The 13,642-nt window shown below is 52.7% G+C and overlaps 8 protein-coding genes; 4 read left to right on the top strand and 4 right to left on the bottom strand.

Moving 5' to 3' along the window:
• Nucleotides 1-411: 411 nt before the first annotated feature.
• Nucleotides 412-525, bottom strand: CHC_T00003525001 (hypothetical protein). The gene has a single exon (XM_005714716.1). The coding sequence runs from the start codon at nt 523-525 to the stop codon at nt 412-414; it is 114 nt and encodes a 37-aa protein (XP_005714773.1).
• Nucleotides 526-557: 32 nt separating this feature from the next.
• CHC_T00003524001 (hypothetical protein) lies at nt 558-1,935 on the top strand. XM_005714715.1 is given in 2 exon segments: nt 558-1,460; nt 1,461-1,935. 1 exon segment carries the CDS (start codon nt 558-560, stop codon nt 1,458-1,460), a length of 903 nt encoding a protein of 300 aa, XP_005714772.1. The 3' UTR covers nt 1,461-1,935.
• Nucleotides 1,936-2,531: 596 nt separating this feature from the next.
• Nucleotides 2,532-2,768, top strand: CHC_T00003523001 (hypothetical protein). The gene has a single exon (XM_005714714.1). It carries the CDS (start codon nt 2,532-2,534, stop codon nt 2,766-2,768), a length of 237 nt encoding a protein of 78 aa, XP_005714771.1.
• Nucleotides 2,769-2,788: 20 nt separating this feature from the next.
• Nucleotides 2,789-5,025, bottom strand: CHC_T00003522001 (hypothetical protein). XM_005714713.1 is given in 2 exon segments: nt 2,789-3,258; nt 3,259-5,025. 1 exon segment carries the CDS (start codon nt 5,023-5,025, stop codon nt 3,259-3,261), a length of 1,767 nt encoding a protein of 588 aa, XP_005714770.1. The 3' UTR covers nt 2,789-3,258.
• A 134-nt stretch (nt 5,026-5,159) lies between these two features.
• Nucleotides 5,160-5,390, top strand: CHC_T00003521001 (hypothetical protein). Its single transcript, XM_005714712.1, has one exon. It carries the CDS (start codon nt 5,160-5,162, stop codon nt 5,388-5,390), a length of 231 nt encoding a protein of 76 aa, XP_005714769.1.
• A 57-nt stretch (nt 5,391-5,447) lies between these two features.
• On the top strand, nt 5,448-9,808 carry CHC_T00003520001 (hypothetical protein). Its single transcript, XM_005714711.1, has 3 exons — nt 5,448-5,471; nt 5,566-9,582; nt 9,761-9,808. The coding sequence occupies exons 1-3, from the start codon at nt 5,448-5,450 to the stop codon at nt 9,806-9,808; spliced, it is 4,089 nt and encodes a 1,362-aa protein (XP_005714768.1).
• Nucleotides 9,809-9,810: 2 nt separating this feature from the next.
• CHC_T00003519001 (hypothetical protein) lies at nt 9,811-11,763 on the bottom strand. The gene has a single exon (XM_005714710.1). It carries the CDS (start codon nt 11,761-11,763, stop codon nt 9,811-9,813), a length of 1,953 nt encoding a protein of 650 aa, XP_005714767.1.
• Nucleotides 11,764-12,438: 675 nt separating this feature from the next.
• On the bottom strand, nt 12,439-13,452 carry CHC_T00003518001 (hypothetical protein). Its single transcript, XM_005714709.1, has one exon. It carries the CDS (start codon nt 13,450-13,452, stop codon nt 12,439-12,441), a length of 1,014 nt encoding a protein of 337 aa, XP_005714766.1.
• Nucleotides 13,453-13,642: the final 190 nt, after the last annotated feature.

Genomic DNA, 13,642 nt, shown 5'->3' with positions numbered 1-13,642 from the left:
GGTCGCATCCAGAAAATAACACTGTAGTCAGTAGTCAAGTCACTTATTTCGTGGCCTTCATAGTTGTGTACTGCCAAAAAGTCACAGCTTGGTCGTGCAATTTACCCACGCGAACCGTGAAGCTGAAACTGTATGGGGTGGGGCCAGCAATGAGAAGTTTTCTGGACAGAACGGGCAGCAAGCTCATGCGGGCGCTTCCTAGCCTACTGTCGTTCGAGTGGAAGAGCGTCCTCTGATTTTCATCCTGATGTATGAAGGGGTCATTGTTGTCTTTGCTACGGAAGGTCACGCATGCAGTACTTTGGATCTAATTTGAGATGAATTCTGAGCGGTTTTGTCGCGACTTTCGAACCAAATCCTTCACCGCCAGCTCATTGTCATTGCGCTTGTGAAGATGGCCATTGCGTAGTGCTACGACCCTTGAACGGCCCTCTTTACGGTCATTCTGTGTTGCTGGAGCAGAGCAGGAATCGCAAGAAACCAGCACAACTCGACGTATGATTGAAGCCAACTACTGCTCTTCATTTTCTCTTGGGTTCGCACCACAAGCCATCGCGATGAGTCGCGGTCTTGCCTGGTACGCGCGTCGAGTCTTGACGGCAGCTGACCCCAGCGAAAAGGTTCGATTAACCCAGGAAGCCGCCGAGCAATGGGCCTCTAGCCGGACAATTGGTGAGGCAGCGCAGCCTCCAGTTCGACCTGCGCGGCCGGTGCGCCCATTGATTGTAACTTCGGGAAAGATGCCATCTGTGAAGGAAGTCAATGCACCCACGAATATCTACTATCTACATGGACTCGCACATGTCGAGCTGAATGCCATTGACCTTTGCTTTGACACTATGATTCGTTTCGCCGATGACACGGGCTCTGAAATCGAGGACGCGCATGACTGGTATGCTGACTGGATATCTATTGCTTCAGATGAGGCTCGCCATTTTTCGTGGCTAGACAAGCGCTTGCGTGATCTTGGGTCTTGCTACGGTGACCTGCCGGCCCATGGCATAATCTGGAACTCCGCAGATGTATCAAAGGGCTGTCGGAAGGAAAGACTGGCTCTAGGGCAACTAGTAGCTGAAGCAAAAGGGCTTGACGCGGGTCCCCGACTAGCAGATCGGTTGACCGGGGCGGGAGATATCCCGTCGGCGGACATGGTCCGAGTTATTGCTGATGAAGAGCTTGAACACGTCAGAATAGGTGTCAAGTGGTTTATCAGGGAGTGCGAGCGAGAGAAGAGGGACCCTATTGCCGAGTTTCAGGAGATAGCGCTCCGATTGAGCAACCCTGGTGCCTTTGCTCCACCTTTCAATGAGGAGCGAAGACGACAAGCAGGACTGGATCCTGAGTGGTACCTTCCTGTAGCAGAGCAAATGAAGAAACAGTGCCGGGAACGTCGTGAAGAGGCGAAGCTGGCTGGAAAAAAATCTACTCAAGGGGTGGGAGCGGCAAGTGCTGTTTCATAGTTGTACTGGGGTATGAATTTGTTGTTATGGTTCTGCAACCTTAGCAGCATTGATTTCCGGGCAAACCGCGCGATTTGGTCCTGAACGTTTGAGAAGGAATATTGGCATTGATCAAAGAGATTCACCGACTCGGTATGCGGCATTCCACCTGGTTGATCAACACCACTCGTGCCTACAGACGATTGGTTGGACACAGGCTCGTCCGATGAACTACAAAGAGAAGTTTTTTTATAGTTGATACACAAAACAGATAGTTGGATAGACAGGCCAACGGTAGGCCGCATATTTTCAATGGCTGGCAGAGATGCAGATGCGAACAAAAGTTAAGGCGCGAAAGCGAAACCCAGCACGAGACGTAGGGCGAAAATACATTCCAGCATCAACGTTCTAGGCTTTCCGACTTTTGACGAAGTTTGGACTGCAGGTCACGATTATGCATATGACGATGTATGTAAAATCTACCAATTAACGCTTCGATGGCTTCTCGAGTATTGCATGAATCCATTCCACGCATGCTTCGGACTACAGATGCTCATTTGTGCTTTCCATCGCGGCCTGGAAGATTTTAGTACCCATTCATCTGCCCGCACTAATATATGTGACAAGGAGTGCACACTTGAAATATTCCGTTGAGGCCTGAGACGAAACGGCTCCATTTCCAGAACACACAGCTAGTTTTTGACGTTTTGTTGTTCAAAGTCGTCTATTGTCATTCAGGGTGATCACCGGCAACTGAGCAACTGAGATGGTAGACTTCTTATCTCTCTGTGTAGCGATCTGGTTCTTTGGTATTCCAGTGATCACGGGGATAGTTTTCATATGGCTGCTCCGGGGCTCGAACCACGAGACGAATGCTAAAAGGATCGCTGCTCTTCGAGGAACCTCAGATGATGATCCATATACTAGTCCGCACCCTGTTCCGGCGATACATTCTCGTATGAAGGACCTCACGCCACGGCGCCTTTCCTTCACGACTACCCCCACCCCTCCCAAGCCTCCGTTGCGGTGTCACACGCTGAACGGCGTTTCTACAAATTCTCATTGAAGTCATGCTCGTGGATTAGCAAAGCGATGACATTCGTTACGTTGCTCTTCAGGCACAAAAAGAACTGTTGGAAAGGGACTAGAACGAATTGCGTCGCTCTTTCTATCCTTACTCCATTTTCGCAAGGCATTTTTTTTTTTTTGGCGTGGGAAACACTCGCATGTTCTCAGACCGAGGAGGGAGCGACGATGCCGATGGTGTGCATAGAGAGGAATTCTTTGTTGGATAGCAATGGTGGAGATGGCGGGGCATTGGAGGTGTGAGAGACGCAAGGCGTGGGTCGTTGAAGTGGGAAGTCATTGGTTTAGTGATGATGGATTGGTGTGCTGAAGGAGGGAGAGTGGTGAAGCTAGATCGTATTGAGCGAATTGTAGCTGTACGAAACGAAGGGTCCGAGAAGAGGGAAGAGATCAATCGCGAGATTGAGAATGCAAAGAAGGGATGCATCTGGCATCTGATTGGTATCGGCTGTACCTCACTCCTGACGATAATTTCATGCAGAGGTCCACCACTTCAACAAAATTCGTAGTGAGCATTACCCGCAAAACGAGTTTAGTCAAATCGACATAGATGTTGACAACTGCGACAACCCGTACTCCGTTTAGACGCAAACTTAATGGCGCAGAGTTCGGTTGTTCTCGAGTTGTGATGCTTCTGTGAAGAAACCAATCGTGTGATGATACATACATTTTCACACAGTGTAGATGGGCTTGTTCTACCGACAAGCGATGCGTTCCATCGACAAGCTTGGTTCTACCGACTACCGATGTGCCCGTTCGACAAGATTAGCTCAACCTTTTGCGGATCACGAAGGCCTACGGCGGAGACGGCATCTGGACCGTATTGGTTTGCCGGATCTTGAACTGCATTATAAATTTCTGTGTGTGTCCTCGCAAGAATTTCTGCCACTGCAGCCCTAGCCCGGTTTCTAGCTCTGACGTTTGTGATATTTGAGACGTGCGGTGGTTGCAACGCCTCAGATGACCCAATCGTGCTTCCACCGAACAACATTGCATAAAAATTCTTCACAGATATCGACAGTGCCTCCGCATCCATACCTGCAACTTTCGAAAGAGGGATGAAACCTCCTTTTGATGCGCTCGAACCCTCGTCCTTTTCTGACCTTGTTGTATCAGCAGCGGCTTGTTTTGCTTCCGATAGGATTCGTGCCCGGTCTGCCAGGCCACACCGCCTCAACACTATTACTGAACTTAACCGAATGTAGTGATCGATGTGCACGTCTGCTGTCTTTGTCAGTTGTTCCACTCTAGACGTAGCAAATGAGTAAGCCATGAGTGGCATTCTCATGGAGTCAATACAATTTGCCATAAAGACATGTTGCTCCAGCGCAGCAAGGCGTTTCGTCGACATGCTTTCGCACAGCGCCTGTAAAGGATTCAGAATTACCTCTAAGACAGCAGAAATTTGCCCTTGCCTGGCATCTTCAGGTGTCAAGCTGGCGTCTAGAGTAGCCATGATCTCGTCCAAGCGCGTCATAGATTGGTTCACCGCTACTGGCGGCATGAGATCTTCAGATGGTCCAATTCCAGCTACGCGGAAGGACTCCATTTTCGACTTCCAAGCAGAGAAAAAGCCGTACATGGCAATAGAATTGCACTCCATAAGCATTTCCGGTAGTGCAGCGTCACGACCCAGTAGTTGAGACATTGTGCTAGCGTAGAACTCAAGGAGACTTGCCAGGCGGTACAGGACGACTACAGGTAGAGTTTGTTCAAGGGCTTGCTCAAAGCGAATACGAAATGGTCGACACAGGGCATCGAAAACAGTATTCAAAACCTTCAGGGCGAGCTCCTCATTGTGGCTTTTCGTCCTTTCGTCAGACTCATTAGCGTCAGCAGTGAACAGGCGATTCGTGAGCTCCTTCTCCGAGGCAAGAGCCTGATGAATCCAAGCGAGCATGTCATTTGTGTATCGCATGGGGTCATGTGCATGGAGTTCAATCGGCCTTGGCATACCTCCAGGTCCCCCCTTCGTGAGGGCCGAAACAAATCTGGAAACTAGAGATGCGCGTCGTGCCGAGCCAACCTCTTCAGCACAGAAACGTAGTAACATGGGTCGCGCCCGAAGAGCACGAATAGCCTGTCTGAGGAGGGCAGCCTCCTCTTCCTGCTCTTCTGCATCCACATCCAATGTCCCGCATTGGGCCTGAACGAATCGGAATACTTTCTCGTAAGCCTCCTCTCGTTTTGTCGCCGCAAATTCGAGAGCTTCGAGCCCCGCGCGTTGATTTTTCATGCGGAGCAAGACTCTAGAGTTGTCGTGAATCTTCTCCAACTTGTGCAAAGCTCCGAGAAACGAGGCGTCCACAGTGTCAGACTCCAGAGCGGTCATCTGATCCGGACTGAGCACAAATCGTTGTAGAAAAGCACCGCTAACCGCCGCGCGATGTTCCGAATCGGAGAGTTTTGCTCGCAACTGTGACGTTTGGGCGACTACTTTCGAGGCTCCCGAGCGTGCTCCAGATAGGCGCGCAGTAAGCTTGTCCACATCGCTTTGCATTTCTGCTATGTGACGCTGTACTTTGCGTAGCTCTCCCTGGGCATCTTCAAAGGCGGCCAGGACGGCCACGCTGCTGGCGACCGAGCGTGCGGTGAGCTTCGCACCAAGGTCTCGACGAGCAGTAGGGGTGTTGGATGTATAAAATGAGCCAATGTCACAAAGTGCAGAGAGTAAAGAGGGCGACTCTGCGGGCACGGGGGCATCGAGCAAGGCACGCATCTTGGACACGGCCCATGACGGCACCGACGATGGGTCTGATGGCTGTGCGGAAGGGCGCTCCTGATCTGGCGTGGACGCTGCGTTGTCTGCGGCCGAGGTCATGGTGCGTGGCGAGGGATGGCGAACAAGGTGCCCGCGGACGCTGAGCAAGTCTCGGGGATCCCTGACATTTAGTGAGGGCTACCGATGGCACTGAAGAGAAGATGCGCATGACAGGCCCTGCTGGTGTAGTAGTGGCTGGATGTTAAATGCACCAACCAGGCGCCGGTTCAAATCATTCCCGCCAAAATATCGGAGGCAACGACGTGCATCCTACAGTAGACCGACTCGCTCAACCCGTTTATTCCTCCATTTCCCTTCCCGCTCCCTAAACTCTCAGCACGCCACTTCCGGCGGTGTCCAACCGTCCGTGAGATGCAGTCCGACATGGCTAGCGCGGAAAAGGTTGCGTCTCTGCGACTGTTCGCGGGAACATCTGTTCCCGAAGTCCGCCTCAGAGCTGCTCTTGTGCGTGCCGGCGGCAACCTCGACACAGCCGCAAACGTCCTGTTGGACGGTGGCATGCTTGGCGCACGGGATGCCCCCCTACAAGTACCGGCGGCACAGTCCCAATCACAAAGAACGAATGTTGGATCTGTTGTTGACAAGAAGAGGGAAGCGCCTGGCAAACCGAAGAGCGCGACGAATCATCGTCATGTCAGTCGAGAGGAATGGGAGCAATTCTACAAAGAGCACTACTCCATCGCTGTTGCCAGTGTCGGATCTGAAAAGGTTGCTATTTATGAATTCATCAAGCGCCAATGGAGGGATATGCATACGAAGAGGAGGCAGGAAAACTTGAAGTCAAGTGAAGCCTCTGCATCGTCGAAGAGCAATAATCAACCGAAAAAGCGCGAGAACCTGCCTTCTTCTCAAATAAGTTACCCGGCGAAACCAGGCGCAGCTGGAAAACAGGAAGACGTCACTTTCGTGGCTCAAATGCCAGCAGCAAGCAACCCCACTGAGACTAGTGCGAAATGTGAATTAACAGAAGGAGAGGACGTGATCCGTGTGGCTCCAGAAATCAAACCGCAACCCCGTGCGCGAAAGCGAGAACGACACGGAGAAGCACCTCTTAATTTATTAGAGAATGGAATTGCTTCCGTGAGCCATGCGAAGGGTTCAGGACCTTCTAACACGGAATGGCCGAAGAAGATCGATTCGCGAGTATGTAGAGGCTTTATGCTGACTTCTGGCAAAAACGTTTTGTGTGCTGGGGACATGGTTAGTCTGGAAGGTTCCAAACCGGCAGCAAGCCTTTCGAACTCCAGAGGAAAGCGAGTCAGTGCGGTGTCCACAGCAAGCCGAATCGTCCGTTTTATAAAGAAGGGGCGAGAAATGGGAAGGCTTTGTGGTGACGTCTCAGCAAACCTGGGGCCTGCACTACAATCTGGTTTTGTGTATGCCGAAGGCAAAATCATACTGGCTCCCAAAAAGGCTCGAATACATGCTGAAGTGGTCATGGATCTTTCTGTCTATGTAACTAGGGATGCCTTTGACGGGAAAGCTGATCAGGAAGCGGCTGAGTGTGGTGTGTCAGGTCTGGACTCTACTATGAGTGAACGTGCAAATTCCGCTAGTGAGAAGGGTGTTGATGCGCGGCGGATCAATGTCATCAACCTTATCTCGAAGTTGAACCTTTGCGAACCACCTGAAATCCAAGCAACGGAATTTCCAATGACAAGGGCGAATACAGAAACGGAAGATGCAGGTACTATTCCGGAAGAGCACGCTGAAGCGTATTACCGCACTGTGGATGAGATTGATGAAAATGCTGCGAATTCATTTCAGCCTCCAAGCCAGTTATTGTGTACTCTGCGTGAGTATCAACGGGCAGGGGTGGGATGGATGATTGCCAGGGAAAAGTTCGGGACGCTTGCGAGTACCGAAGGAGTGAACTCAGACGTCATGATGAATCCGTTATGGAAAAAAAGATTGTTCCCAGACGGCGATGTGTTTTTTATGAATCCCACGACTGGCGGTCTGTCTTTGGATGCGCCTCTGGAAAATGCTGGTGGTCCCTACGGAGGTATCCTGGCTGATGAAATGGGACTCGGTAAGACTATTCAATGTATTGCTTGTATTGTTCATGACCTGGCACACCAGCAAGATGGTCTACCAAAACAAGGAAAGATTGAGTCACTTGAAGAAGAGAAAGTTTCAAAGAGAAAGCCATCCTCTCCGAATACCTCAGAAAATGACAGCGATGAAGACCCCGACTTTGGGGCTGAAGAAACAGAAGCTGGTGTTGAGCGCGATGAGGTTGATCAGATGTCCACGACAAGGCACATCACTACACAAAACGTGAGAGCATCAAGCAATAGTGGTCCCAAGGGTCATGTCAGAATGAAAAAGCCGCCACTGCGTCGAAGTGCTCGAAACGCTCTCGGGAAGGCACGGCGCTACAATGACGAGCCTTTCGACAATGAGGGAGGAATCAGTGGACACGTAGAGGGCAAAGATCAAGAAATAGAAGACCTGCCTGTGAACACATCTGCATTGAGACAAGATAGTCAGAGCTCTGAGGAGAGCGATGATGATGATTGGTTTGAAGACCCTCGGAAGGGACGGCCCTGTGAGGACGGCAGGGCATCGGGAAAAATCTCACACAGAGCCGAGGAGACCGACGATGAAGACTGGTCCGAACCGGCACGGAAGAAGAGGCGCTCTAATCCAAGCGGCACTTTGAGAGCAGCACAAGGGGCGCGATCAGCAGTCGAAAAACTCATGACGGCTGCTCATATCGGCAAAAGTGGACAGGGCGGAACCCTTATTGTTTGTCCTACCTCCTTAGTCACCCAATGGATGAACGAATTGCACCATCATGTAGCCCTCAACTTTCTCCGAGCCGTCACGTACTATGGTAACTCGAGAGGTAATGCGCTATCAATATCACTTCAATGTGCGGATGTTGTCGTGACTACTTATGGGATCCTTGCCGCGGAATATTCTGATAACCCCCTGAACTCTGAGACAGACAAATCCAAGAGAAAAAGCTCGGGAGGGCCAGTCTTTCAGTTGCAATGGCGCCGCGTAATTCTTGACGAAGCACACACAATCAAGAGTCGAGTAACGAAGTGGGCTCGAGCTGCATTCTCTCTCAAAGCAGAGAAGCGATGGTGCGTAACGGGTACCGTAATTCATAACCATGTCAATGACGTGTTTAGCTTATTGCATTTTCTGCGGGTGAAGCCATGGTCGTCTTGGGCCTTTTGGAATCGTGGCATCGTATCAGGCATAGAATCGAAGGACGTTGCGGCCCAAAAAGTGTCAATGTCGTTATTGCGAGATATTATTTCTTCGATGACGTTGCGTCGCAGAAAGTCAACAAAAGATAGCCAAGGCCGTGCAATAATTTGTTTACCAAAGAAGCATGTTGAAATCGTTAGCTTGATACCCTCTCCAGAAGAGCGCGACTTCTATGCAGCCTTGCATGACCGCACCAAGACCCAGTTTGATACATTTGTCAGAGAAGGCAAAGTCATGAAGAACTACGCATCTATTCTTGAATTGCTGCTCAGGTTGCGCCAAGCTTGCGATCATCCGTACCTGGTATTCGCTGCAGCGCCCAGTAAGGATTCAGTCGTCATGAAGGACAGGGACAAACTTTTCAAACAATTTTTGCAAGCGGGGTCCTCATCCCAATTTGTTGAGAAGATATTTAACGACGCTGAGTCTGGCACACTGCAGAAGTCTAAGGAGTGTCCACTTTGCTTGGATGTGATTGATGATGCTGTTGCACCGAGAGAATGCGGCCATCCGGCTTGTAGAAGTTGCTTGTTAGAATGCGTGCAGCGGACCAAGAGGTGCCCTGTCTGCAGAGCTGACATTACCTTCGAGAGCATTGCCACGCTGCCAAGGGCTACTAGATTTTCAGTGGATCTCAAAACGAGATGGAGATCCAGCGCTAAAATAGACGCGTTACTGAAGGACCTTGCCGAAATACAAACTCGCCGAAAACAGAATGGTGCTGAGGGAGTCGGAAAGACAGTCGTTTTCTCTCAGTTTACGAGCATGCTAGATCTCGTCGGGATGGCTCTCGACAGAGCGAAAATTAAGTCTCTCCGTATCGATGGATCTGTTCCTCAAGCTCAGAGAGCAACAATTTTGGAGCGTTTTGAGAACGAGAAAGAGTTATCATTGTCCACTTCAAATGTCTTGCTTGTATCCCTTCGGGCGGGCGGCGTTGGTCTAAACCTTTGTGCTGCATCATGTGCCATCCTCTTAGATATTCACTGGAACCCTCAAGTCGATGCGCAAGCACAGGATCGTGTGCATAGGCACGGGCAAACCAGAGATGTGGTCATCAAGAGGTATATCGTGAATGGGTCGGTGGAGGAACAACTCCTAAAAGTACAAAAAAGGAAGCAGGATATCGCAGATGGAGCCCTCGGAGCAGCTACCGAGGAAGACAAGAAGCAGGCTAGGTTGACCGAGCTCAAGCTTTTATTCGCCGAGGCCTAAATTGTCGCTGCAGCTGTTTCGCCGGCACTCTGCTTGCCACGAACGCCTTGGTTCTTACTGAGATCAGTCTTCCTTTTTTGCTAGAGCGTTGAATGACATCATCACACTCACTGAACAGGCAATGAAGAGCGGTACACATGACGGACTGATGAGCACAGCCAGAATGCCATGTGCTCCAACAACCTCTAAACACCACGAAAGACTTTTCAATAAGTAAAAGGGGACCCAAACTCGCGCAACGGTTGACCGCTGCAAGATTGTAGCCTGCCGTGATGACATCACAGCATCCAAAAACGATACAGGAACCAAGCTCCCAAACAACACGGTTACAGATAACGTATACGGTAAATCCACGCCCGATGGATGAAAGGAAGACGGCAACCACACTGATTTCAGTCCTGCCATCCCCAGACCGGCATCAGCCTCTCTGAGCTGATAGGTCACTATAAAGGCAGGCCCGAACCTCAGAAGCGCTGCCATGGTAAACAGAACAAACGTCGCTGCTCTTTTTCGCAGCAAACCAGGAATGCAAAACGCAAAAGTAAAGAGAAAGCCTAGAGAACATAACTTGGGCGACATTGCTTCGAAGTCAGAAAGCGAAAACAAAGCAGACAATAATCGTATCACTCTCGCCTTCATCCCAGTCTCAGGCACCCCGTTAAACGAAAACGGGTGCGAAGCATGCCGCTGCGAAGCTGAATGAATGGTGAGCAGATGCGGTTGTCCATCGTCATACAGGGACGCATTCCACGGTACCCCATACGCAATCACGCAAACCTCAGGAGCACTCTTCTCAGACTGCTCCCCTGTTCGCTTCTCGCAGTTGGACGACAACCTCTTCACAACACCCAGTGGCACTCCATCAACACGAGCCTCCAGCTTGGACCCCTCCATCACGCGTTGAGGCCCGACAAGCCGCACATGTGAAGACATCAACGCACCCCACCCTGCGCCGGCACTACAGAGTCCCGCACGAGGCACATTCGTCACGATCACCTCATCCACCCCTTCAGCTTTCCCATCAATTGTAAAGTCCTTAAACGCTAACGATCCGGCATCCAATGTGATTACTCGATAAGCCCCCGTCTGCACCATATCTGGTAGCTGTAGCTCTAGCACACCCGCTCTACTAACCGCCTGCAAGCCCCCCGGCATGAACCCTTTGAGCGTATGTAAATGCCCGGACAAGAATGCAGCTAACCTTGGCCGGGCCAGACCTCCCTCCTGATCCCTCCTTGCCGCAGCGTGATGCACACCTCTCCCTCCCGCCATTACCGCCGTTGGGAAGTGCCCAAACCCCAGAGCCATCCCCGCATCCCCATTCGAATTCACCTCAGAGAGCGCTTCATTCAGGGCCGCGGCCGCGCGTCGCCCATCACCGAAAAAGTTGAGCGGGCGGTGAAGCGGTTTCTCTAGCGTGCAATCAAGCGCAAACACATCAGCAGCCTCGCGGTTCCCCCTGAACCTAGTCATCTGGACTGGTTCGTTCGTGGCAGCGCATGTATCCACGTACGGGTTTTGCTGCACAGAGGTACCAAACGTGTCGTGATTCCCGTGGACGGTCAGCCAAGGCACGGACTTGTTCACCTGGGCGGCGTACTCCTTCAGCCATCCCCATTCAGTGGCGAGCTGCGCGCTGCGGCCACCGAATGGATAACGACGCGAGGCGACGGCGTTGACGAGATCGCCGGAGACGAGCACGGCGCTGGCTAAAGGCGCCCAGCGCGGGAGGATGTCGTTCTGGAAGCGGCGCAAGTTGCGCTTGGCGGAGCCGTCGTCTATGTCGTTGACGTGCAGATCGGAGATGTGTAGCAGCACAGTGACAGGGGGCCTCGCGGCGGGGGTGTGAGAAGGGGGGATTTTGCAGAAGGGATTGACGGAGAGATGGGCGTAGCGATGGCCGCCATACTCCAGGAGGAGGGCCAGAAATATTATGAGGAAGATGCATGTGGGGATGCTGAGGATGGCGGCGGCGCGAAGCTCGCGGTTGAGAATGGTTCGCGGAGCGTGCGTCATTGCGGGCAGTGTCTTGAGTGAATTGGCTTGGCGCAAGGCATCTTTCAGACGGACGCACAGGCCGTCGTGCTCGTCTTGTTGGTGTGCTCATCCATAACTTTGTTTGTGCTGTCGTGCGAGGCAACTTATCTTACGTGATACAGTATCTCCACTGCCATGTGATCAATCATAATAATAAAATTCTTAGTGCCCAGCAACCACTCTTTGGCTTTGAAAACCAATGACAGCGTGTTCACAGTGATTGCATTGTAGCATGTAGACGTACTCCCTTGCCACAACAGTAATAGTCCAAATGGGCTTAGTACTTGGGACACCGAGGCGTCTCTAACTAAATCGTTTCATTTCGACAGCGGGCTCGAGGCGATTCCAACCCTCAGGTTGCATGTTTTGAGCGTGGCCTCGTACTAAGTCTACGTTACTACAAGAGTCTCGCCTCCACCCAAGTTTGTAGAGAGACCAACGAACTCGTCCCTACACACCTGCGCGACCTCCCGCTCAAATCAAACATTGGCTTGTTGGTACAAACCCCCTACCGTGCAGTACTAGCCACGACGAAAAACAGCTTAAGCTCAATAGCCGCGGAGCAAATTCACACATTTACCACCAAAACTGAATCCAACTCGAGCCAGGGCGAGCAACGAGTGGCAACTTTAAAAACCGCACACCACCCCCGCTCTACGCGGCCTCGGGATCAACGCCCGGCATACTAAACTTGGACGCAAACTCTTCGACCTCCTCTCTCAGCTGTTCCAGCTCCTGGTTCCCTTCGAGCGCCGGCTCAAAGTCGACGAGCTTCTTCCCGGTGACCTTCTGAATCTCCAGGCCAATATCTAAGCCGCGCCTCAGAAAGCGCGCCACCCTTCTAAAGTCCTCCTCATCAAACCCGCGCGTTGTCAGGGCCGGCGTGCCAAGCCTGACACCACCCGGGTTCATCGCGGACCGGTCCCCATGCACGGCGTTCTTGTTCAGCGTAATACTGCACTTGTCAAACAGCAGCTGCGCCTTGGACCCTGTAAAGCCTAGCGGGCGCAGGTCCCACAGTACGAGGTGGTTATCCGTGCCACCTGTGGCGAGCTTGCACCCAAGCTTGACCATCTCGTCGGCGAGCGCGGAGGCGTTGCGCACGACCTGTCTCGCGTACTCCTTGAACGCGTCGGTGGCGACCTCGCGCAGCTGGACGGCGAGGGCGGCGATCTGGTGGTTGTGCGGGCCGCCCTGAAGGGCCGGAAAGACGGCGCCATTGATGGCGGCCTCCATATCGACGCCCTGCCCCGCGGCGGCCAGCGGCTTGCGACGGTAGAAGATCAGGCCGGAGCGCGGGCCGCGCAAGCTCTTGTGGGTAGTGGACGTGACAACGTCGGCGTACTCAAACGGGTTATCGGCGGCGCCCGTGGCGACCAGGCCGGAGATGTGGGCCATATCGACGAGGAGGTATGCGCCGCTCTCGTCGGCAACGTCCCGGAAGGTCTTGTAGTCCCACTCCCTGGGGTATGCGGAGCCGCCGGCGATGAGGCACTTGGGGCGGAAGAGGGCGGCGTGGTGGCGAAGCGCGGGGTAGTCGATGAGGCCAGTGGCCGGGTCGACGGCGTAGGGCAGGCTCTCAAAGTAGATGCTGGTGGCGGAGACGCGGCGGGTTTTGGTGTAGAAGCCGTGTGTGAGGTGGCCGCCCGAGGGCAGGTCCAGGCCCATGAGGCGGTCGTGCGGGGCGAGCAGGGCGGTGTAGGCGGCGAAGTTGGCCGGCGAGCCCGAGTAGGGCTGGACGTTGACGCCCCATTCGGCCGGGTCGAGGGCGAAGGCGGCCAGGGCGCGGGCGACGCAGAGGCGCTCGAGCTTGTCGATGTTGAGGTTTCCGCCGTAGTAGCGGGCGGACGGGTAGCCC

Source organism: Chondrus crispus, genomic scaffold (genome assembly GCF_000350225.1).
Source record: "Chondrus crispus Stackhouse genomic scaffold, scaffold_193, whole genome shotgun sequence".
NCBI classification, from domain to species: Eukaryota; Rhodophyta; class Florideophyceae; order Gigartinales; family Gigartinaceae; genus Chondrus; species Chondrus crispus.
Note: the sequence above shows the minus strand (reverse complement) of the source record. Positions and strands in the feature narration are given on the sequence as shown.